The sequence below is a fragment of the Taudactylus pleione genome, unplaced genomic scaffold (assembly GCF_031769625.1).
Source record: "Taudactylus pleione unplaced genomic scaffold, aTauple2 ptg000198l, whole genome shotgun sequence".
Taxonomy (NCBI): Eukaryota; Metazoa; Chordata; class Amphibia; order Anura; family Myobatrachidae; genus Taudactylus; species Taudactylus pleione.
Window position 1 is genome coordinate 14,877,819 of NW_028284600.1, and position 26,182 is coordinate 14,904,000.

At 44.0% G+C, this 26,182-nt stretch overlaps 1 protein-coding gene across 4 annotated transcripts in view; it reads left to right on the forward strand.

Annotated features, from left to right (window-relative positions):
• The window catches only part of CPEB3 (cytoplasmic polyadenylation element binding protein 3), a 151,935-nt gene that overhangs the window by 114,886 nt on the left and 10,867 nt on the right, over window positions 1–26,182 (forward strand). For all 4 annotated transcript variants that reach the window (XR_015878963.1, XM_088476919.1, XM_088476918.1 and 1 more), the window contains 2 exons: window positions 16,304–16,422; window positions 19,936–20,050. Coding sequence is in view for 3 of the 4 variants with exons in the window: in XM_088476919.1 (XP_088333045.1) it covers window positions 16,304–16,422; window positions 19,936–20,050 (234 nt within the window). In the remaining variant the exon portion in view is untranslated. The remainder of the gene's footprint in view (window positions 1–16,303; window positions 16,423–19,935; window positions 20,051–26,182) is intronic.

Consider the following 26,182-nt stretch of genomic DNA (forward strand, 5'->3'; position numbering starts at 1 on the left):
AGGACAGGCGCCATTACAATACAGGCAGGACAGGACAGGCGCCAATAACAATCAATGTTATTCACTTCACCTGTCAGTGGTTTTAATGTTCTGGCTGATGGGTGTATATACACAGTATAATAGGTCCAGGACCTGGGTATAACCCATGAGGATTATTAGCCTCGTGCATGTTGCTATGGAAGGAGAGATCACAGGATGGTGTAAGACCAATTGCGGACTAGGTATCTGTTGGAGTCAGAGGAGGGAGGAGACCAGGCCCTCTGCATCTGTTAATGTCCAAACTGTAGCAACTCTTAGGGGTATATTTACTAAAGTGCGGGTTTTTAGAGGTGGAGATGTTGCTCATAGCAACCAATCTGTTTCTAGCTTATTATCTTCTAGAAGGTGGTAGATGAATGTTAAGTAAAATCTGATTGGTTGCTATGGGCAATATCTCCATTTCTAAAAACCTGCACTTTTGGTAAATATACCCTCTAAGACTGTTCCATAGGCTGCAGTGATTAAGTTAGGCATGCCAGGCTCAAAATCCCAATCGGGCCGAATATTCAAGGTCTAATGGTGGGTACACACTACACGATATGCTCCCTGAGCGATATCGTGTAGTGTTGTCCCCGGCAGGCTGTGCTCAATGTCGTTCATGACATTGAGCACAGCCGCTGAACGATATCATTAACGATATTGTTCAGTGCCGGGCTCTCTCCCCCATTCCCTGACATGCAGCAACCTGACGAGATCGTCAGGTTGGCCTGCATGTCAGCCCGATGAACGATAATGACGAACGACCCGCAGGAACGCGTGTCGTCGTTATCGTTCATCTTTTTGGGGTTAAAAATGGACGATAAAGTGGACGACTGAACGATAACGATATCGTTCAGTCGCCCACTTTATCGCCCAGTGTGTACGCACCTTAAGAGTGTGTGGGCCGCAAAAAAAAAAAAGTCTTATACAGTATATGCAATTCTATTTGCATAAGCTCGCAGAATGGTGACCACCAATACACGCTGCTGTACGACTCCGAATCAGACCCTTTATTACATCTTTATTGTTATTACATGTATGCCCTTTTCTTTTAGCTCTATGCAAGAATTCCCTTTGCCACTCTCCCCCACACACACGCTTACTGCCCCCATAGCCTCACACACAGTTACTGCCCCCATAGTGCCCCCCCCCACCCATCCTCCCAATAAAGCTCTTTATATTTTTTAATTGCTCTGGAGTATGTGGTATGATTGGATGACTTTATATTACATTACTGTCAATGACTATATGATTCACTGCAGTCAGATATTATTTAGATTGGCTAGATTAATTTTTAATTTTCATTGTATTGTTACCAGTTTCTTCTTCACCATTTTTGGTATAACTATGGCCCTCATTCAGAGCCGTACGCTCTGAGCAGAGCGCACGCTCTGAATGAGGGCCGGGCTCCATTTTCATGGAGCGTCCTCCTGGACGCTCGTATAGCTGTGGGTCACCACCCACAGGCTATACGAGCGTGCTTTGTGATGGCCGCGATGGTCGAGACCATCGCGACCATCGAAATTGCGAGCCGGAGCCTGCGGTTGAGGTTTTCAACCGCAAGCTCCGGAGTGATTTTGGCTCTATCAGAGCCAAAATCACTCCCACTGACATCACTAGTGATGTCAGTGGGCCGGCTTCTGACGGGAGGCGTTCCCGTGGGAACGCCCCCGTCAGGGAGGCACGCCCCCGGCACGCCCACCAAAGGGGGCGTGCTGTCAATCAACATTGACAGCACGCCCCCTTTGATCGGACACAACGAGCGAAGGACTTTCCTTCGCTCGTCGCGTCTGGCGCATGCGCACGACGGAGCTCCCTCCGTCGTGCGCATGCTCAGTCCATAACATCGACCCACTTGCGAGCGGACAGCCGCTCGCGAGTGGGTCTGAATCAGGCCCTATGTTCTGCTCCTTCCTTTCTCCTCTTTCTGGGAGGCGTGCAGCTTCTGCCTGGGGGCCTGCTGTAGATTTTAGCCTCTGCAGAGCTTTGTTCTTAACATGACGTGACTTAGGAAAGTGTCAACAAATATTTATTACAATGCAGCTCCTAAATTCACTGGAAACTAGTAAGTATAAGGGCTCATTCTGAGTTGTACGCACGTGCGTTCGCTGCAGCCCGCTTTCTACCTTATGCTGATGCGAGAATCCACCCGTGTATGCAGATGGAGTCCACCTACTGTTTTTCCATTAGCAGCCATCATCCTTAGTATTAGAGCTGAGTGTTTGGTTTTCACTCTCTTTTCACCAAATTAGCGCAAGCTCGTATTTATCTTATTGGCTATCCAAAACCCATTGAGAGCCGAATAGCCAAATTATGATGCCATTTTTGAGTTCCGAACATAATTGCGTAATACCAAACCGCTCATTTGTAATTCGTATCGGGACTTACACTCTCTCCGTGCTGGGTGCAAATGATACACCTGAAATAGGTGTCTCATCTCTGTCTGCATGCTACAAGCAAGCACTAAAGCCAGCTCACATCCACGGCACTCCCACGTGATTGATCAATTCAGTGGTCGCTTCCCTGAAACGCCCATTTCATGGAAACCGTCAAATGACAGATCAGTCCGTCAACCCTTGCAATCTCTGTCCGTGCCCATAAACGTTTGGGCGCAGTTCTCGGATATCTGCAAGATTGTCTGCATTTCCACTTACACCCGACTCCCAGTCAGGACAGTAATATAGTGTTTAGTGTCGGCCATTTTGTAGGATTACAACTGAGGAACCAGTGAGGTCACTGCTTACTAATGTACTGCTAGTTTCTCAAAGTTGATCAGCAAAATGGCTGCATTCTTTATGCATAATATAGTTAATGGGCACACTTAAGCCAATTTAATTGCACTGTCCCCACTACATCTAAAACTACGGCATTTCGAGCTTTGGTAATTAACATTTTGCTTACTAGTTGTCCCTACAAATAATCAAATTCCTGTCTAAATTAAATCCGCTTCATGATTACTTCAGGCTACAAGTGAGAAAGTTAGTCAGTCAGTGACACACATAAATGGGGAGGGCTTATAGTCTAGGAAGGAAAATGTTTCGCCTGAAGACTCATTATAAAGAAATACTTGAAGGCTATCTGCATTCTTGGCATTTTGCTTGGCAAAATTGTTGGTCTTCCAGTCACGTCACAGAGCCAGGAAGACTGCAGTCCATCACAGCAAAGTGCTTTACCATATATGCCAAATATTTCTTCCTTCCATATGGAGAGAATAGATTGTGTTTTGGCTGAAAGTAACATACTACAAAAAGAAAAAAAAAAACGGCATTCCAATAATAATAATGTATTACACAGAAGCAGTTTCCTTTTGTGGAGTGGAGCTTGTGTGTAAAGGGCAATTATGGTCGGGGTATCGGGAAAGCTAAGTTAGCATAAGCATGAAAGGTGCAGCTTGTAAAAAAAAAAAAAAAAGTAAATTGGATGTATAATATATCCCCATATATTATATTAAAAGGGTTGTTGAAGTGTGTTTTATTTATTTTTGTGTATTTAATCACCTGTTCCCTTTGCTACCACAGCTGATTCCAGCAAGTGTGCCAGACACAAGTGGAATTTTTTTTTTTTTTTAATACTCTGTACTGGGGAAAAAGGCTTCTCTTTTTAAAAATTAAAAAACATTTGAAGGCGGGCAAGCGCACCACAACCACCATTTTAATGGTAACGTGGAGGGTGTTGAGAGTGATCAGTGCTATTGATGCCCGTATAACTGCCGCTCGATCATGCTGTTCTACTAAAGACAAGGACTCAATAAAATATACTGAGGACTGTGTCTATTTTTTTTTTCTAAATATTATTTACTATTTAAGCCGTGCTAGTGAACATGCTGCTGTAGTACGTAATTGGATTACTTCCTTTTAGTGAAGGATTCCCCCTGGCACATGTTTGTTGTGCTGTGCAGTGGCAAAAGTAACTGTTCCTGAAAATAATTGAATCAGTCAGATGCAAACTGAAGGGCTGGCGTTGGCAAACATGTTGGCGTTACGTACAATACTATGAATGCATTTCCCATCAAAGCACATTCGGGATGTTAGATATGTATCTGGTAAGGTAACCAAACAAGCAGGGTTCCTGAAAAGATTGTCCCTGTTGTTAGTCCTTGCCGTAAAACGAACTAGTCCCTGATTTCCTATCTCCTTAACACATTGTGGTTAGCACTAGAGATATATTCCAAACTAATTCCCCCCATCCCCCTTGCACACACGCACGCACACTTTTTATTTTGTTTGTTTGTTTTTTAGTTCTGTTTTTAGTGCCCAGAGGAAAGTTATAATTTGGTGCCCCCTGTCACAGCCGCTGACACTGTAATGTAGCATTTTGCATGCAGATACACCCTCCATGGAGGAGTGAGACAGAGAGTTGTGGGTGAGGAGGGCATCGGACGTGTCACACTGACAAAAGAAGTTGATGAGGAGCAGCGACAATAATGAGCAGGGACAGGCTATAGATAGACGGAGGTGGCAGCTGATGGTCTGACACAGAGCTCTCCACTAGTGTATGGTGGCTTATCAGGTGCCAGAAAGAGATGCCATGTATTGGGCGGCTGTGACGGTACACTCCAGGTACATAGCTACAGCCCTAAGTGGGGTGAATATAGGGAAGCAGTCGGGAAGCCGATTGACGGAATCCCGACTGTCTAATCCTGGCAAGGGGTTAAATTACAGGCGTCGATATCCCAACACGTGTCATTTTACCTACGCCGAGAGCCCGACACACTGCTTACGGATCGAAGGCAGGCCGGGCGCAGACAGGCGCGAGGGGGGGGGTTAGGTTTAGGGTTCCCGGGGGGGACATAAAGTGCGTACACACTGGGCGATAAAGTGGACGACTGAAAGATTAACGTTATCGTTCAGTCGTCCACTTTATCGTCCATTTTTAACCCCAAGGTTGCTGCATGTCAGGGAATGGGGGAGAGAGGCGGGCGCTGAACGATATCGTTAATGATATCGTTCAGCGGCTGTGCTCAATGTCATGAACGACATTGAGCACAGCCTGCCGGGGACAACACTACACGATATCGCTCAGGGAGCATATCGTGTAGTGTGTACCCACCATTAGGGTTAGGCACCCTTCCCCCCAGGAGGTTGGGTTTAGGCTAGGGGAAGGGGGTGGTTAGGGTTAGGTACCCCCAGGGGGAGGTTAGGGTTAGGCACCCCTCCAGGGGACTTAGGTTTAGGCGGTGGGGAAGGGGTGTTAGGTTTAGGCACTTAGAGGGGAGATTAGGGTTAGGCACCTCTAAGGGAGGGTTAGGGGGTAGAATTAAGTTAGTAAATAACTTTTGACGATTGGGATTTCCTTCTCTGCCGGGATGCCGCTGTCGGGATTAGAACCACCGGCCGCATGAATATAATGCGGGCAATGGAGGTGATTCCCCTTCAGTGCTGGAGCCCGGCGGCAGGCGCCTCCATTCTCTCCCATAGTTCCGACCCATGCCTACACATGCTCCAAACCACCATTGGTCTAATTATACACTACAGGTATGACAGATGATGATGGCCTGTAACTGATCAGCTTAACTAGACCCCAATATGACACAAATATAACCCTAGTAACCAGAATATCAGTATTTTTATACTTTTTGACATAATGAACAGTACCTTTCTCACCAAGAGCCTCTAAACAATGGGTTCATTTATATTTACTCTGCAAATATCCAGTCTACAGTATCTACACTATTTATAATGTCATGCAGTCATTATGTCGGCAGTGACATGTCGGCAGTATCACCGTTGGCGGCAGTATTTCAGCACCACATTTTAACATTGTGAGCAGTATCACATTGAACATGTTGCTTTAACGCTGTTAAAATGCTTTAAGTAGCATTTTAACCTGGTCATCATTGTCGTGCTGGCTTACTACTGCCTCTACCATGTCACTCTCAAATCTCGATGGATCATATCAAACCCTTTATACTAAACAATGTTTCAGTTTAACAGGGACGGACTTGGTTTTTTTTTGTTTGTTTTTTTAAATAAGACAACCCCTTATATTAATAAGCAGTGGAGATAATTACAGTTTATTACAAGTTTATGGTATAGCGGGGAATGTAAGAGATCGCAGATTTGTGGCAACTCTGTACACCTCAAAATGACTTGATGTATTTTTTGTTTTTAGTGCTTGTTATTTTTGTATAATACTACTGTATGTTATGTATGTGAGAGCTGTGTGTATAATACTACTATATGTTATGTATGTGAGAGCTGTGTGTATAATACTACTGTATGTTATGTATGTGAGAGCTGTTGTATAATACTACTGTATGTTATGTATGTGAGAGCTGTTGTATAATACTACTGTATGTTATGTATGTGAGAGCTGTTGTATAATACTACTGTATGTTATGTATGTGAGAGCTGTTGTATAATACTACTGTATGTTATGTATGTGAGAGCTGTTGTATAATACTACTGTATGTTATGTATGTGAGAGCTGTTGTATAATACTATTGTATGTTATGTATGTGAGAGCTGTGTGTTTAATACTACTGTATGTTATGTATGTGAGAGCTGTGTGTATAATACTGCTGTATGTTATGTATGTGAGAGCTGTGTGTTTAATACTACTGTATGTTATGTATGTGAGAGCTGTGTGTATAATACTGCTGTATGTTATGTATGTGAGAGCTGTGTGTAATACTACTGTATGTTATGTATGTGAGAGCTGTTGCATAATATTACTGTGTTTATGTGAGAGCTGTTGTATAATACTACTGTATGCTACGTATGTGAGAGCTGTTGTATAATACTACTGTATGCTACGTATGGGAGAGCTGTTGTATAATACTACTGTATGTTATGTATGGGAGAGCTGTTGTATAATACTACTGTATGTTACGTATGGGAGAGCTGTGTGTATAATACTACTGTATGTTATGTATGTGAGAGCTGTGTGTATAATACTACTGTATGTTTTGTATGTATGAGCTGTTGTATAATACTACTGTATGTTACGTATGGGAGAGCTGTTGTATAATACTTACTGTATGTTACGTATGGGAGAGCTGTGTGTATAATAATACTGTATGTTTTGTATGTATGAGCTGTTGTATAATACTACTGTATGTTATGTATGTGAGAGCTGTGTGTATAATACTACTGTATGTTTTGTATGTATGAGCTGTTGTATAATACTACTGTATGTTATGTATGTGAGAGCTGTTGTATAATACTACTGTATGTTATGTATGTGAGTGCTGTGTGTATGATACTACTGTATGTTATGTATGTGAGAGCTGTTGTATAATACTACTGTATGTTATGTATGGGAGAGCTGTTGTATAATACTACTGTATGTTATGTATGTGAGAGCTGTGTGTTTAATACTACTGTATGTTATGTATGTGAGAGCTGTGTGTAATACTACTGTATGTTATGTATGTGAGAGCTGTTGCATAATACTACTGTATGTTATGTATGTGAGAGCTGTTGCATAATATTACTGTGTTTATGTGAGAGCTGTTGTATAATACTACTGTATGCTAGTTATGTGAGAGCTGTTGTATAATACTACTGTATGCTACGTATGGGAGAGCTGTGTGTATAATACTACTGTATGCTACGTATGTGAGAGCTGTTGTATAATACTACTGTATGTTATGTATGTGAGTGCTGTGTGTATGATACTACTGTATGTTATGTATGTGAGAGCTGTTGTATAATACTACTGTATGTTATGTATGGGAGAGCTGTTGTATAATACTACTGTATGTTACGTATGGGAGAGCTGTGTGTATAATACTACTGTATGTTATGTATGTGAGAGCTGTGTGTATAATACTACTGTATGTTATGTATGTGAGAGCTGTGTGTATAATACTACTGTATGTTATGTATGTGAGAGCTGTGTGTATAATACTACTGTATGTTATGTATGTGAGAGCTGTGTGTATAATACTACTGTATGTTATGTATGTGAGAGCTGTTGTATAATGCTACTGTATGTTATGTATGTGAGAGCTGTTGTATAATACTACTGTATGCTACGTATGTGAGAGCTGTTGTATAATACTACTGTATGTTACGTATGGGAGAGCTGTGTGTATAATACTACTGTATGTTATGTATGTGAGAGCTGTGTGTATAATACTACTGTATGTTTTGTATGTATGAGCTGTTGTATAATACTACTGTATGTTATGTATGTGAGAGCTGTGTGTATGATACTACTGTATGTTATGTATGTGAGAGCTGTTGTATAATGCTACTGTATGTTATGTATGTGAGAGCTGTTGAATAATACTACTTTGTTATGTATGGGAGAGCTGTGTGTATAATTCTACTGTATGTTATGTATTTGAGAGCTGTGTGTATAATACTACTGTATGTTATGTATGTGAGAGCTGTTGAGAAAGATCAGTGCGGCATGGCGCCTGTGTGCGGCATAGCGCCTGTGTGTAGCTTAGCGCCTGTGAGCCTGATACAGAGGTGGGCTCTATGCATGCGCGGTTGCGATTTCTTACGGATTTACGTTTGCAAAAATATGCAGTCACCATCTCTAATGCCAGCGATCCCATAAGCAACTGCGATTGCCATTGTACAGTCAGGAAAATTAGCAGTAACAAAAATAAATTGCTCAATAGCGCAACCATCATCATAGCAACCACCTTTGCATGAGGCCCATTGACACTGGTAGATCACCGCTAAGTACGTGAACAAAAAGTAGATCCCAGGTTACAAAAGTCCGGCCACCCCTGGTCTACAAGACGCCTGTTTTACCAGAACTGAGATGACCCCGTGCAGGCTAGCACTGCACACTGCTCTCCTTTATTGTGCCCAGGAACATGGCCGCAGGGGAAAAAAGAACGGGGTAATTAGCAGAGCGCCACTATGCAACTGATGAATCCTAGTGATGTCAACAGAATGTGTGTTGTGTTTTGCTACATAACTGCCCTGTAGTCCCTGAGGCCTTGGTGTGGTTTGGAAAACCATACTTGCATTAAATTCATGGTCTACTTGGTTTATGCCTGTGTGTGTATATGTCCCTTATCTCTAATTTGGGAGGAGGGGGGGGGGGACTTTTATTGAACTTGTCTACAACTCTGGCTTTTTGGGCCATTACAATTCAGAGTAATACAGTGTCGGTTACAGCTTTTGTGTGTGGCTCCAACGCAGGCAGTTATCATACATAAACCTTTTAATGTTCTTTAAAATGAATGGTAACTTGGAGCGTGAAAGGAGAGACTCGTCACACTGAACTAGAACAATTAAGACCTCTGGTAGGAGATCCATCTGTGTTATTTACTGCTGCAAGGCAAGCATGCAATCTGTACTTGCCATAGATTGCTATCAGCATGTGACTTCTCTTTTCAATTTCACTAACTGGTTGTTGGCTAAACAATGAGAAGGGAGTCAGCAGGCAATGGCTGCTGTTATTTGGAGACGTGCAGACACACTACTGTGTTGTATAGTAAATGTGAGGGGGAAAAAAAACAAATTGTTTTCCTATATTATTTAAAGAGAAAAAAAAAAAAACCTTCTGAACGATCTGCCTGTGTGATTATGTAATCTTACATTAGGATCCCTGATATAAGTCCAATAAAGGACTGAAATGTTGAATTCTATTTCTGCCCATGTGTCGGAGACAGTACAGTGTTCTATAGTAAATGTGAGGGTCTCGTGCAGATTTTGTATGTAAGCAGCTCCCAAGAAATGCAGATTTTTTTTTTAAATGCAATCTGAATGAGGAATAATAATACTGCTTTTTAGATTTGTGGCGTTATATTGCACCACACATGCTGGGTACACACTGACTGATACATTGGCCGATCAATTGATCGGCCAATATATCTGCTGCCCGTCGGCCAGTGTGTACCAGCGATATGTCTGTGAACGTCGTTCACATACATATCACTTTGGCTGTGCTGCACAGATGATGGACAGATATGTCTGCAGACCGCCAGAGCATACACAGCGGCAGCCGCAAGGAGGGGGGGCGGGACACGCCCCCACCCCCCGGCCGCCAGGACCCGAGGGCACAAGCAGATGATGGCCGTTCAGTGTGTATGACCTGATCACTCGATCTGCAGATACCTGTCAGGTGTGTACCCACCTTAACCTGTTTTTCTGCTGTTTATCTTCCTGGGTTCTTCAGTTGTACATAATTCATATTATTTCCATATTGGTCAGTATCTGTAACAGATCTCATTTGATAATGACAGTGTTCTCCCCAGAAATTGTTTCCAGCCGGGTGGCATCTAAAAGTAGCCGGGTGGGGGCATTCGCAATTATGCTTGCTCCGGGAAAAGGGGTATCTACCAGACTAATCCAGCCCGACATGTCTCAGGCTGCTCCCCCACTGGCTCTCAGTCAAAAGTGCCCTTTATACAGTGTCCCCTGTTGTTTTCCCCTTTATGCAGTGCCCCCTGTAGTTTAGCTTTGCCCTTATGCAGTGCCCCCTGGCTGAAGTAGTGCCCCTATGTAGTGCCCGCAGACTGGTCCCTTATGCAGTGCCCCCAGGCTGGCCCCTTTATGCAGTGCCCCCAGGCTGGCCCCTTTATGCAGTGCCCCCAGGCTGGCCCCTTTATGCAGTGCCCCCAGGCTGGCCCCTTTATGCAGTGCCCCCAGGCTGGCCCCTTTATGCAGTGCCCCCAGGCTGGCCCCTTTATGCAGTGCCCCCAGGCTTAAAGTGTCCCTTATGCAGTGCCCCCAGGCTTAAAGTTTCCCCAGTCTGGTCACGGCCCCAGCCCAGCGCAGCACTTACCTTTACTTGCTGGCCGCTCGCTGCTCCCGCTGCCTCGCGCTGACTGGATCTAACTAGATCCAGCAGGCACGCGGGGCAGGCTCCTCATGTCGCGGGTGACGTCATGACGTCACCCGCACAGTGCATCACTGGGAATGCTGGCCTCTGAAGCGATCGGAGGCTTCTTTAGCCTCCGGTCACTTCCGAAGCCAGCGTTCCACAAGGGGGTTCAGCGGGGGAAGTGCCGGGCGGCAGGCTGCTTCTTGCGGGGTGATGTGCCTGCAGAGAACAGCCTGGGGAGAACACTGTAATGAAATGTTTTGCTCTGCCAGGCAGACACCTCGGGTCCATTGGCTGCTAGTTAGTGGTATGCAGGTAAATGTCAGAAGCTGTACATTGGTTATCTGCTTGTGCCTTGTTTTTCTCAGCGAAAAACAGCTCATCTAGTATGTGGTCAAGGAGAAAGTAACATCTTGATGAGGCTGTTGGCAATAGGAGCAGGTATTCTCGGGATGTATCGGGGAGAGTAGGCACATGCGTTGGCTCCATGAGAGTTAGTGCATCACCCTCCACCTGCAGCTCTTGGTTCCCAGTGAAAGCACATATGCACCATCCAGTATACAACACCCCTAGTACCAGTCTGCACTCTGAGCCAGGGCAACTATTCTTAGAATGCAGGTTCAGTCCACTTCATGGCATCCCACATACCCCTTTCACATCAGGGCTATCATGCTGCGAATTGGCCTGGCATGACTGGTACGTATCGGAGGAATGACCATGGCCCTGAATACAATAATGTGAATGGTCAAGCCCTATAAGAGGCATCTGTTTCATCAAAGTTCCTCAGTTGAACGTAAAAATACTAAGGATTGGCTGAAATCCCTTTACATAATGGCTTCTACCCACAGAATTGGGTCTAAAACCCCATTTAGGTGTCAGGTGCAGTTGGGCTTCACATAGATACACTATAGAGGAACATGTGCAATTATTCAGGTTACAACATGAGAATGAGCACTTCAAAAACATTAAATAGACTGGCGGTGGTAGAAAGTACATTCTTCTTTACAGGAATTCAGATTAATCTATGCACTTACAGTGGTTGCACTATAGAAAGCATACAGTACTCTTAGGCCTATTTCACACTTGCCGGTTTTGACCGGGCGGCAAAAAGCCGCCCGTTTTTTTTTTTTTTTGCCGGGTGTGAAAAATAGTGGTGGCTGAAAGCAGGTGCCTTCTTTCACACGGCACGGTACGGTCACCGTGTTACAGCCGGGAATATCCAGTGTGCAAGGCGGCTGCTGTGCCGTGTCCGTCCCGTCCCTGCACGCCAGTGGTGTATAGGAAACCATGTTTCCTTTCACACATATGGGCTTGTGCCAGCCGGGCTGTGCAGTAGCTGCTGCTGTGCATGCCCAATAGATTTAAAAAAGAAACACAACACATTAAAAGCGGCTCAAAGCCGCTGCTTGTGAAAGGCACCGAGTGCTTGAAAAAACTTGTCCAGCTACCGGCCCGCCCAGTCAAAACCGGCAAGTGTGAAATAGGCCTTAGGCGAACCCCTCACCATGCAGTTGTACTTGGTACCCGTCCCGATTTGACAACTTCTGGAATAAATACCAGGTCAGCTAATCATCAGGTGATGTATTCTAGTAATAGCCCAAAAAGTATGCTGTTTTGTAGACCTTGTATGATGATGGGAACTTGTAGAAGCTCCAGGCGGAACTGAAGATAGGTACACCTTAACCATATGAGTCCCGCAGCTCTGCCTGAGGCTGCCATAAGCTCTCGATGCGATACAACGTCTACAAGTCTATTAGTTTTGTATTTATTGTAATAAATTACTTTCTCCCTGATTCGGAGGTGTACGCAGTGTGGACGCCGCACACAGCTGCCCGGTGTTGTAAGTCTGCAATGTGTCTGAATCGCACAGAGAAGCTACACCTGCTGTAGGGCTTGTGCAAGTTTCGCTGTCTAAAGACGCACCACGACTGATAAGCATCACTGCCGGTAGGTCTCCGTATGCTCAGTACTGGCTGCAGCACTGTCTAAAGACGCACCACGACAGATAAGCACCACTGCCGGTAGGTCTCCGTATGCTCAGAACTGGCTGCTGCACTGATATAAAGACGCACCACGACGGATAAGCACCACTGCCGGTAGGTCTCCGTATGCTCAGAACTGGCTGCTGCACTGATATAAAGACGCACCACGACGGATAAGCACCACTGCCGGTAGGTCTCCGTATGCTCAGAACTGGCTCCTGCACTGATATAAAGACGCACCATGACGGATAAGCACCACTGCAGGTAGGTCGCCATATGCTCAGAACTGGCTGCAGCACTGTCTAAAGACGCACCACGACAGATAAGCACCACTGCCGGTAGGTCTCCGTATGCTCAGAACTGGCTCCTGCACTGATATAAAGACGCACCATGATCTATAGTCGTTCTCCTGTTTCTTGCAGCAGTTACTATGTGTTTTGCATATATAAAGCACTGACCTATTACACATTGCTTTACATTGAGACACAAACACGTGAAACTGGTATCTATCAAGTTTGCGTACAAGGGGCGAGTAGGCTGCATAATTACCTAAGGCTTCCTTGTAAACAAATATATATCACCACTCATGCTTGTAATGAAGCATTTATCGGATTTATTGCTCATCTATTGGACATTTTTTTATTTTTTTATTTAGCTGAATGCGTTTAACATTTGTAAAATATTAATGTTCACTTTTGCAATAAAAAATGCCGTTGATTGATTGCGGGTCCTTGTGACGGAGGTGTTTCTATTACCACATTTTGACCTACGTTTTGAAACCACCTGCATGGCAAAAACGCTAACTAGACCCCTCTGAAGAGGGCCAGTAGCCACCTGGCCCAGTTACGTTATATGGACACGTTTCTGAGGTTTGAGACTATTGCGATACATCCTTCTCTCTCATGTTGTACTTCTCCTGTTGCAGTATAAACACGAAGCAGAAAGTGCCCTTCTCCAGTAGCGCTCGATGTTCTCCCTACAAGAACACTTTTTCTGTCTTCTGAATGCGCGCGTCTCTGGGTTTAGTCATAATACACTGAGGTCTTATTTTGAGTAGTTTTTTGTTCTATTTATGGCTCGTTATGACACAGGTTCACTTGCATGACTGCGTTTTTCTCTGCATTTTGTATGTGATTTTGTTGTAGTGTTATCAGGATACCGTGTCTCCATGTCATATTGAGATAATGTGATGTGAGTGCATTCTAATCTGCCTTCTGTCCAACTCTTGCACATCCCAGATGAAGGGCACCTGGCTGTCGGGGCCTGTAAATGACATTTTAATGCTGTTCTTTTGACTCATTAAGCCTGCAAGCCTTTAGATGTTAAATGATAGAGCGCTCGTCAGCTATGGGACTTGGCTCTAATGTTGCTAAGATGAAGGTGACTTTGGATTAACCAGTTTTTCTCTATCATTTGACGAGTGTCCGAGACTCTATCTGGTTTCCTCTAAACCAGTGTCGAGGCTTATGGCTCCTCAGTTATGATAATGATGTGATTTTATTAGCCACATAATAACTTTTTATACTAGAAAACGTGCAGCAATTTTGGTGGTTACAAGTTACATTATCAATTACAAATTATCCAACGATGGCTGTCATTAAATTATGGAACAGATCTCAAAAACCGTTATCATAATTTTGAGGGTTTATTTAATCCAGACTCCGAGGTTTCCCATAGTATATTATTGCTGCATATTACTAATTGCTCTATAGAAATTACAGCTTTACATAAGTAACATTGCTGATTTTGACTAATGGATTGATATTAACATTCTCATGAGAGGAGGAAACATTCATTTTCCAGAAAGTAACGTGCTAAGGCTTCAATGGCGTCACAGTGGTTAGCATTGTTGATTCAGTGTTGGGGAGGTGTCTTAGGTTCGATTCCCACCAAGGCCCTATATGTGTGGAGTTTGTCTGTTCTTCCTGTGTTTGCTTAGGTTTTCTCCCATCATTTCCAAGAACATACTACCCAATTAATTGGCTTATTACCAATATGGACCATAGTATCTGTGTGGGAGGGAATTTAGGCTGTATTCTCAAACAAGGCCAAGTACTGATGTTAATGATTACTTGAAATAACAAGATGGCCGCCTCCAGCGCTTTTAGTTTTATGGGGAGAAAGGTGTATATATAAATGAAGAATTATTATGATATCTCAAATGAATTGCAGATAACAATGGTTGTTACTTTTTGTATGGAAATGATGAGATCTCTTCACACTTAGAGGGGTATTCAATATGAAACGTTAACTTCACTGTCGAAGTTAACGTTTCATATCGGAGTTTTTACCTGCGTTAAAGTATACCCGTATTCAATATAAAATTAACGAAAACGGGAAACTCCGAAGTTGGATTTGCGTAAAGTTACGAATTTTTCCTTAAAAAAATGGTAAGACCCCCCTAAAGTAGTAAAAACATGGGGCAACACTATGGGTACCCCCGTTTTAGCCTTTAATTGAAAGTCGGGGATTTAAATAGCTGCAGCAGGTGTTTTTTTCCGACATTGAAGAAGTGATGCAGAAGAGCACTTAGGTTATTTTTTTCATTTTTTTAAGTGGTCCCATCAAATTTGGGGTACATGAAAATGGGTACTAGCGTATTTTAATGTTCCTAAAGTAAGTTTTTAAAAATTCTGCATTTGTGCACCTGCCGCTATAATTCTATTCTAGAAAACATCTGCCGCATCCTTGCAGAATAACCCTGAACCTATTTCCCTATTGTTAAACAATTTTTTTCCTTTTTTCACCCCAATTTTTTTATTAATTTTTTGGGGTGTCCCTATTTTTTTTTTTTTTACTTTTTTTGACACAGTTCTTTTTTAAATGTCATTCCCAGGGGTGCAGGCTATTTTTTTTAAGCCTGCACCCCTAAACCCCAATTCTGCACTTTTTTTCGACACCTATTCAATGGTGAAAACTTATCCCCGTTTTTTTATCAAAGACTTTTCAAAACGGCGATAAGTCTTTGAAATTGAATACGGTGTAAAAGTGAAACCTGCGATAAAGACGTCAAAAGTGCGATATTAACGCAAAAACTATGTTATCGCTCCCATATTGAATACCCCTGATAGGGGAGTATATTTACTAAAGTGAGAGTTTTTAGAAATGGAGATGTTGCTCATGGCAACCAATCAGGTTCTATCTATTATCTTGTAGAAGGTGCTAGTTCAATGTTAAATAGAATCTGTTTTTGGTTGCTTAGGGCAACATCTTCATTTCTAAACACTCTTAGTAAATATACCTCTTACTGAGCACCCTACCCATTTGTATCTCCACATTAGGCAGCGCTTCAGTTGTAAACATGGCTCCACTGTAGTTCTGTGTTCCCGACGTGGAGGCTAAAACGAAATAGCTGCTCGCAGGTTTTTCTTTTAATAAAATCCGGGTTTCTGTTTGTATACTGTAACCGGTGTGAAAATAAGCATTTTCTATGCAAAGCTCAGAGCATTTGTTACTCTCCAGGCATGAATTGAAATGCTTATGTACTGGAAAATTGGATTGTTCTATTAATAGTGCAGTGCGGTTGTGACGACCGTGCCTGACGTGGCTGTTCTTGCTCTCTTTTAAAGGTTATGCCTTCCTGCTCTTTCAAGAGGAAAGTTCCGTGCAAGCGCTGATTGATGCCTGTTTGGAAGAAGACGGCAAGCTTTACCTGTGTGTATCCAGCCCCACCATCAAGGACAAACCTGTAAGCGTCTTGTGTCTCCTCTAGTACTAGGATATAGCCGCTCTATCCCGCTGTCTGCAGCTCTAATCCTGACGTTTCTATCATGTTATCAGTGGCTTTGCCTTTGTACTAAACAGGGATGCGTGCATCTCCTCACCCAGACATTATTTGCAATGTGGCCACTTTGTAGTGGAGACTTCTTAGAGATACGTCAGGCTGTACCAACAAGACTACTGAGATCTGCCGCAGTTTGACTATATATATACACTCTAGATAAATCAGTCTGAAGGTGCCTACACACTTGGCCATATTTTACCCGATTTGCCCGATTCCGACGCATCACGACAGATCGTGTAAAATATGCCCAAACCGTGTGTCCACTCACGATGCCGATACGCGTCCCCGCAGGTCAACATCGCATCTTCAGATCTGCCGTGCTGTAGGGCAGATCTGACAATCTCAGACACGATGCACTGGAATAGTTAGGAGGCACGATAGATCGTTTGCCACATTGGACAGTTTTTAACACCAAATCGTGCCCACGACTGCCGGGGAGCTGCTGGGGAGAGTTGAAGGGGAAATCGGACACGATGTCTGATCTTGTGCACATCGCCAAGTGTGTAGGCACCTTTATGCCCCAAGGTATTCCAATCAGTTGTTATAATAATGGCGGCATTCTACTGAGTGTTGAGACCAGTGCCTCTCTTAACCATTTCATTACAGTGGCTAATGGTATGTACGCAGGGGCGCCGAGAGGGCGGGGGGGGAGCGGGTACAGATTGCCCGGGCTTCCTGAGGGGCCCGGCGCCGCCCCCTCCCCTCACAGCAGCCCAGCACACAGTGTGTGCTGAGCTGCATTTGGAGACTGCTTGTGGCTGCTGAGCAGCAGCCACAAGCAGTCTCCTATGCCTGTGCAGGGGAGCGATCACACTGATCGTGCCCCCCCTGGCTTTGCGCCGGGCTGAGGGGGCTCAGAGCGCCCCCCCTCCCCAGAGCGAAGCGGCGCTGCAAATCTTTTTTTTTTTTCTCTCGGCAAGGGGGCGTGGCCACGCCTCCCCTATTAGGCTACGCCCCCTATTACCGGGGCCCGCCACGGCTCTTGGCGGGCCTGTATGTACCTACAGAGATTCTGCCTTTGATCTTTCCTATGGAGTAAGACGCTGACTTTTACCTAAAATCACTGGTTACACACCCGGCCTCAGGCTTCACCAGCGGTTCTTGTGTTTGTCTGGCACAGGTGGATACCTGACTCTCTGCCATTTGTAGACATCCTATCTGAATATGTGGCACTCTTACCAGTTGCTTGTCAGCACAAGGACCGCCTGACTACAGATGGAGCAGAGATTACTGCATTAAATACAGCCAATCTGTATTCTCAAATTATTTCTCATCTGTGATGCACCTGTCACTGCAACGCTTTTATGTGAAGATTTTAATTGACCCAGGGTGGTGTCTGTCTCTCCCTATTCTCTGCTTCTTCCTTCCCTTTTGTTGTATCGTTGTACCCTATGTATTTATGTATACTGGTTGCTTAACACTGTGGGGAGTTGCTACCTTGGCTCACAATGGCTTATAGCAGTGCTGTCCAACTTCTTAGAAATGGGAGGTCGTAGTTATTTATACCCATATGCATGGGGAGAGACACTTCCTTATAGGATACAATGAGAAACCACATCCAAGCAAGGTGCATAGAACTCATTTATCCATCTACACGGAACAGATGCACCCACTCACAGGAGCATGGCATAGCACCCAGCAGCTGGGATTAACGTAGTCACTACTGTATTAGGATGGTGGGACAGTCCCATAATATATCCATTTTTTATCAGGATGTATTTAGATGCTAAAATGTCACACACAACAATTAAAGTGCTACAGCTTTATTTTGTACATCTCTCATGTAAATAACACATAAACAAAATCTATTTTCTGTCATAGAGATGGATGAATGAAGGACTTAATTTTGACATAACATCAGATCATCTTATACACACACATTCCGCAGCACATATCCTAACCCACTGCTACATGCTCCTTCCTCACTATCTACCCCTCTGTGTCGCCCCCGTCTGTTTGCCCCTCCCCTTTAGAATGTAAGCTCTCACGAGCAGGGCCCTCGTCCCTCATGTGCTTCTCCTGCCCCTACTTATAGTATAATTTACTCCTAACTCCCCACAACGGCTCCTAACACCTGGTTGCTCATGTCCTGCTGCTTGTGTTATGCAGCTATGTTTATAAACCATGTCCTTGTCCTGTATTGTTATATATTACTATTAACTGTTTTTCTTGTGTGGTCATTTATGTACTGTGTAAGGCGCTGCTGAACCTTTGTGGTGCCATATAAATAAAGGATAATAATAACAGATCTGTGCACAGAGCCTTTTGTAAGACACGTATAAAACATCCATACAACCTACACAGGAAATGTACATAGTCACTTCTGTATAATTAAAACATAGACAATGATATATTATTGAGGAAAAACTAGCATACAACTTTATACAACAATGTTCATATCACATTCGAATCACCAGTAGAAATCCACAGTTTATAGGAAGACTATTATAAAAAACGGGATGCAGTCAGGATACTGGCGGGCACTATCCCGACCTACGCAATGCCGACATGGGTCTAAAAATAGGCGTCGAAATCCCGATGCCTATCATTAGCCCCACTACAAACTACTGACACCTGGCATAACGAAAGAAGGTAAGACAGGTGTTTTAGCATTTCGCCGAAGGGGGTGGGGGGATTATGTTTAGGGACCTCCGGGGGGTTTAGGGTGCGGGGAGGGGGGGTTAGGTTCAGGCACTAATGGGGGAAGGTTAGGGTTAGGCACTAATGGGGGAAGGTTAGGGTTAGGCACTAATGGGGGAAGGTTAGGGTTAGGCACCCCTAAGGGAGGGTTAGAGGGGGGAGGGGAGGTTTAGGCACCCCTAAGGGAGGGTTAGAGGGGGGAGGGGAGGTTTAGGGGTACTTACCTGATGCAGTCGGGATTTCGATCCGTCTGGCTGCTGCTGTCAGTATTTGATCCGGCGGCTAAACAGCCACCGCCATTACATACCGATACCATAAAAACATATTACAGAGGAATAGGAATTGAAAACTTCATACACTAGAGCAGGGCTAGGCAATGTGTGGCACTCAGGCTGCTGAGGAGCTACAGCTGTTGGGGCGTTCTAAAACTGTGGCAGTGCAAGCTTGGGATCTGTAGTTCCACAGCAGCTGGAGTTCCATATGTTGCCTGCTCTTTGCTGGAGCAGTAATAGGCAACTTCGTGCCCCTCAGGGACCATGTGGACATCCCTCTTACCCCCCTCCATGTGGCCCTCTAACCTTTATAAGGGCCACTGCCACACATTCCCCTTAATCTGAGTAATAGGCTCAAAGTTTTTAAAGCAGGAAGGAGACGGTCACAGGCTGAGAAGTGCCACCCGTTTCCCAGCCCTGCACTAGACAGGAGAAGGCTGGTTATAAAATAACTTAATAAACTCTAGACCATTGTTTTGTTTTTAATGTATTTATTTCAATGTAGGTCCAGATCCGCCCCTGGAATTTGAGTGACAGCGACTTTGTGATGGATGGCTCTCAACCATTGGACCCTAGAAAAACCATATTTGTCGGGGGTGTCCCGCGCCCTTTGCGAGCTGGTAAGTGACATGTTTTATCAGTTATTTATATAGCGCACACATGTTCCACATTGACGTGACGTTTCCTGACCATGGTGGTATGTAAGGTGGTGAAATGGTACAGTGCATCCGGAAAGTATTCACAGCGCTTCACTTTTTCCACATTGTTATGTTACAGTCTTAATCCAAAATGGGATAAATAAATTTTTGTCCTCAAAATTCTACACACCCCATAATGACAACTTGTAAACAGTTTTTTTTTTTAGATATTTGCAAATTTAATTAAAAAATTACATGTACATAAGTATTCACAGCCTTTGCCATGAAGCTCAAAATTGAGCACAGGTGCATCCATTTTTCACTGATCATCCTTGAGATGTTCCTACAGTTTAATTTGAGTCCACCTGTGGTAAAATCAGTTGATTGGACATTATTTTTAAAGGCATACACCTGTCTGTATAAGGTCCCAGACTTGACAGTGCATGTCAGAGCACAAACCAAGCATGAAGTCCAAGGAATTATCTATAGACCTCCGAGACAGGATTGTCTCGAGGCATAAATCTGGGGAAGGGTACAGAAAAATATCTGCTGCTGAGAAAAGTCCCAATGAGCACAGTGGCCTCCATCATCCGTAAATGGAAGAAGTTTGGAACCACCAGGACTCTTCCTAATGTTGGCCGGCCGTCTAAACTAAGCGATCGGGGGAGAAGGGCCCTAGTCAGGGAGCTGACAAAGAACCTAATGGTCACTCTGTCAGAGCTACACATTCCTCTGTGGAGAAAGGAGAACCTTCCAGAAGGACAACCATCTCTGCAGCAATCCACCAATCAGGCCTGTATGGTAGAGTGGCCAGACGGAAGCCACTCCTTAGTAAAAAGCACATGGTAGCCCACTTGGAGTTTGCCAAAATGCACTGAAGGACTCTCAGACCATGAGAAACAAAATTTTCTGGTCTGATGAGACAAAGATTGAACTCTTTGCCGTGAATGCCAGGCGTTATGTTTGGAGGAAAGCAGGCACCGCTCATCACCAGGCCAATACCATCCCTACAGTGAAGCATGGTGGTGGCAGCATCATGCTGTGGGGATGTTTCTCAGCGGCAGGAACTGGGAGACTAGTCAGGATAGAGGGAAAGATGAATGCAGCAATGTACAGAGACATCCTGGATGAAAACCTTCTCCAGAGCGCTTTTGACCTCAGACTGGGGCAGCTGTTCATCTTTCAACAGGACAATGACCCTAAGCACACAGCCAACATATCAAAGGAGTGGCTTCAGGACAACTCTGTGAATGTCCTTGAGTGGCCCAGCCAGAGCTTGAAGACTTGAATCCAATTGAACATCTCTGGATTGATCTGAAAATGGCTGTGCACCGACGCTTCCCATCCAACCTGATGGAGCTTGAGAAGTGCTGCAAAGAGGAATGGGCGAAATTGCTCAAAGATAGGTGTGCCAAGCTTGTGGTATCATATTCAAAAAGACTTGAGGCTGTAATTGCTGCCAAAGATGTATCAACAAAGTATTGAGCTAGGTTGCGAATACTTATGTACATGTGATTTCTTAGGTTTTGTGAATACTCTCCGGATGCACTGTATGTGAACACGTGTACATGGGTCGGTGACCGGATTCTTTTGTGGCATCTATTTCTAGAGAGGGAGAGGAACAGAATAGAGAGATGCTGAGTACGGATATACACCAGGATGGTGTGAATAATAGAAATAACTATTTTATTACTGCTGTGTGTGGACAATGCAGGTGGCACAGTGATGCATAGACCATTTCATCAGTGATTTTTCTGTTGTTGGTTTCCATTTGAAATACGATAACAGAACCTGAGAATCCGCTTGTCTGGACTTGCCGTAAATCTTCAGTGAAACTTATGGATCTTACTGGTTATACCTGTTCCATAATTTATTTCTTGAGATGATTTGGGAGCTGCCATATTGTTACCTGCTGTGTTGCATAGCAGCACGCTTGTGTTGTCAGCCGCTTGTCCCATTGATGTTACCAGAGTGTCTGAGTTACTGTTGTTTTGCTGCCAAATTTCTATACGTGCAATAGAGTCAGACTATAAAGCAGGGATGAGGAACCTCCGGCCCGGCGGCCGTATACGGCCCGCAAGATGATTTAACCATGCCCGACCGGCTGTGGCTCTCTCCTCCCCTTCAGCAGCAGCAGAGTCAGCGCAGCGGGCGTAGTTGGGCAGCGCTGGAGATCAGAGCCTTGTGTCAGGCGGCGGTGCCGGGCCTTAAATAGACATAGGGCCGTATTCAATTAGGCTGCGAAAACGGGTTATCGGCGATAATTTATCACCGATGACGTCATTGTCGCCTGTTTCATTTATAATATCTCCAAGCGTCGCCAGGAGAACCACTACACCCGTGTGCAGTTTAAACTGTGCAATAACCCAGGTCGCAACCATGGTCTGAAAGGGTTCTAACCCGTGTTATAACAGCATTCCAAATCACAGCTGAGACCCGGGATTTTGGTGTAAAAGGGGTATTCGTAACTCCACCCTGCTTTTGATTGGATAATTTTGTTATAGTTATCCTATATATTGATATTCATTTGTATTGTTATCCCTTGTATGGCGCTGTGGATAACTTGTGGCACTATATAAATAAAATATGATTATCTCCATTTTATATGTATAGAAATGAGAAGTTAAACAGTGTATATACATGGGCCATTGCGGTTAAATTACTATGAACCTTTTAAAGCTTTTATTAAAAAAAATCTGCCTTGCAAGATGAGCAGTTGATTCTTTATAGTGCAGGAGGAATAGTTAAGGTGCACCCATTACCTACGCACAGGGGGAGCAGCCATTTTGTCACAAAGTGATGTCATGGTTTCCTAGTGAGTTGATTGGTTCCCTTCTCATGAAGTCTGATACAGCCCAGTGTGTAGGTGACCAAAGCACAGTTCTCTTGCCGCCTTTTCTCTCGTGTGTTTTGTGAAGGTGCATTTCGGATTACGATGTGCATGGTCTCTGCCAGGTATAACAGAGCCAGCAGTTCTGGGGGAAGGAATAGTTACTAAATCTTTACGTCCCTCTCAGCTGTTTAATATGGATCATTATTGCATTGTAGGGTACCGCAAAAACAGCCGGTGCAGTCAATTCATGTAGATTTGGGGTTACTAAGCCTTAAAAAAAAAAAAAAAAAGTCTTATTTTTGAATTATAGTTGTGTTAATGGTCCACATGAAGACCGTGATGGGTTCTATTCATAATTATTACTTAAATGGAGAAATATCGACGGTCATTGACTACAGTTTCAAAAGCATACATTGTGTTTGAGTGACCTTAAATATTTGCCAATCTGTATTAATAGTTGTGTTTGCCAGTAAAAGATGAATATTTAACATTTTGTTAAATTACGTTCTCCAGTCAGTTTTACACAAACGATTTTGTTTAACCAACTTTATCTGACTTGATACCTGTGCAGCCCGCAGTTTCTTCCAGCGCTTCCAGGCTGTGCAATAGCTAACTTTAGCACATTAGGGATAATTGGCCTCTGGGGCAATATAAAGATTTGTGTATTTTCCACCGCTAAATCCAAAAATCAACAAAACTGCATTTTTAGCTGTAAAACTGCTTATTCTCCTGCTTCATTTGTTGCTGGCAGACAGCTGGAATTGTTTTCTATCATTATAGCTGTAGCGATAAAAATCCTAAATTTGTAATTGGCAAATGGCAGCCTTCCTCGTTTCCCTGAGCGTAGACTGGAACGACGCAGCTTGAGAGTCTGCGCTTTGGCAATTGTGAAACGAGGATCCTTTTCCTACATTGTCTGCGGCATATTGCTAGGGAACGTTGTACGCACCAGTGGTCTTATTAGCAGTGAATACATAAATACAGTTTTTCTAACATCTGCTATATAAAGCTAAGTGATAAAAAATATATAGAAACCAAGGGCTCATCAACTGCTACACTGAATGGACTTTCTCCACCGCAATGGTGTGCAATACTTGCTTGCTCGCACAAATCGTGGCTTAGTAACTAGTCCGCCTGCCAGATATCATGGCAATATATGCATATCAACACCAGTTCTGTAGCCATTGCCGGAGTCGCTACAATCTAGAACTTGAACGTTCAATTAAAGGCTCTTTATTTAGAAGTGTCTACACTTGCCCGTTTGCCTAACAGCCTGATATATAATTAGCATCTTTCCTAATCTGTGCAAGATCAGGATTCTCATGCAAAGAGGATGCAGACTCCTTCCTCCCATCATTGACCATTTGATTGGCTTTTTTGGATTGCTGGACATTGGGTTCGCGTACTGATAAGTAGACTGCACATGGGTAGAATGAGCCCTGCGAGCTCGCACAGTGGCCACAAGCAGCAGATTGATTGACATGCTGCGGCTGTTTAGGGGTGGAGACGGGACGGCGCTGCCTGCATTTCCAGAAAAAGCGGGTGTGTCTGCCCTGTTTTCCGGGAGTGCTGAGGCCAGTGTCTGCCTCTTCTGACGAAGAGTTACTGGCCTCAAAAGCGGGCAGGAGGTGGCCATTCTGAGTGAGCTTAGGCTTACTCAGCTGGCCGATGGTCACGATGTTGTTCCAATCCTGTGTCTTCAGACGCTGGTATCTGATCCTCAGACGCCTCCAGCAGGCATTGGCATATTTTTTGCTCCTGTGCAAAAACGTTCATCTCTGATTTACGCCCATTGCTCAGAAGTAGACCTCTGAACACCATCTCACAGCATTACTTATGCAGGGGATACACTATACAATTATCTGGGTGATCCGCCCGAAATCACCGTATGGCCCCAATAACTGTACTGTGTGTGTGGTCGACCGATGGTGAAATATCGATTGGGCATGCTGGATCATCTAGAATGTCCGGCCGATGCGATATTTTGTAGTTAAATGTCGGCCGCATCGGGCAGTGTATGACCAGCCATGGCTGACAGACATTTCCCCTGTTTCTTCACAGGGAAGGAACGGGGAAATGTCTCCTCCCCAGGGGTGGAGCGCAGATATTGGGGCCATTACTCTGTGAGATATCTCAGTGTATGCCCGTGATATCTGCAGGGTGTGTCAGGCTGCCAGGTAAAATGTCTATCGGTCTGACAGGCATTATATCTGGCAGTGTATGCCCAGCATTACCAACGTGTACGCTGAAATCTCTGGATACAATGTTTCTGGTGCTTAACATTTGGAGACACTATTAAAAGTTATGTGTCATTCTATGGAGTTGATGTATCAGGCAGTGGGAAGAGTGGAAAAGTTGCCCATAGCAGCCAGTCAACTTTGAGGTAGCATTTATCAAGTACATTGTATAAAATGATACAGTAGGTTGCTATGGGGAACGTCTCCACTCTTTTCACTGCCTGATACATCAACCCCAATGTATCATCCCTTCAAAATTTTATTGCTCCAATTCTGTATATTGGGAAACATTGTTTGGAATAATAGAAGTGGGATTCTTTATCCCCTTACTCGTATTTTATTGCATATTTTGTTGTCATGTGTAACAATTGTAATTCTTACATGTTTTTATTATTACTAGAATGTATTCTTTTTATGTAATACATAGTTTTTTATGTGCATATAGCCTTGATATAGAGCTGTGTTCAATTTGAGCCGAGCCGCGTTAAGTTAATGCTGCCCGGACTTAACGCCGACTTCGCCTGTTTTGTAGGTGTTAAAGTATCGCGCGCGTGCACGCTTTGCCCCGTATTCAATTTCAAAGTACGTGTAAACGGCACCCCCGGTGATACTGTAACTAGCGGAAAATACTGTCATTTTTGGGGAAATCAGCCTGTCACCCCCCCCCAAATGATGCTCTGACATGGGGGTTCACTATGGTACCCCCCGATTTGGCTCGCTTGAAGGTATTTGGTGTTTTTAAATGGGCTCAATAGCTGCTAAATTGCGTTTTTCTATACCTGATGCAGAATAGTATTTAGGAGTATTTTTTCCAGAAAATAAGTTATCCCAGCAAATTTGGGGTACTTGAAAATGGGGGTCAGCATATTTAAAAGTTGCTAAAGTGAACTTAAAAAAAATTGTGAAAAAAACACCTGCCGCAAACACCTGCAATCAAAAAAACATCTGGGGCATACTTGGGGACCCCCCCATAGTCAAGTTCGCTAGTTTTTAAGTTTGTACTCCAACATTTTTTTTTCCGCCCCCTTTTTCAAAGTCAATTTT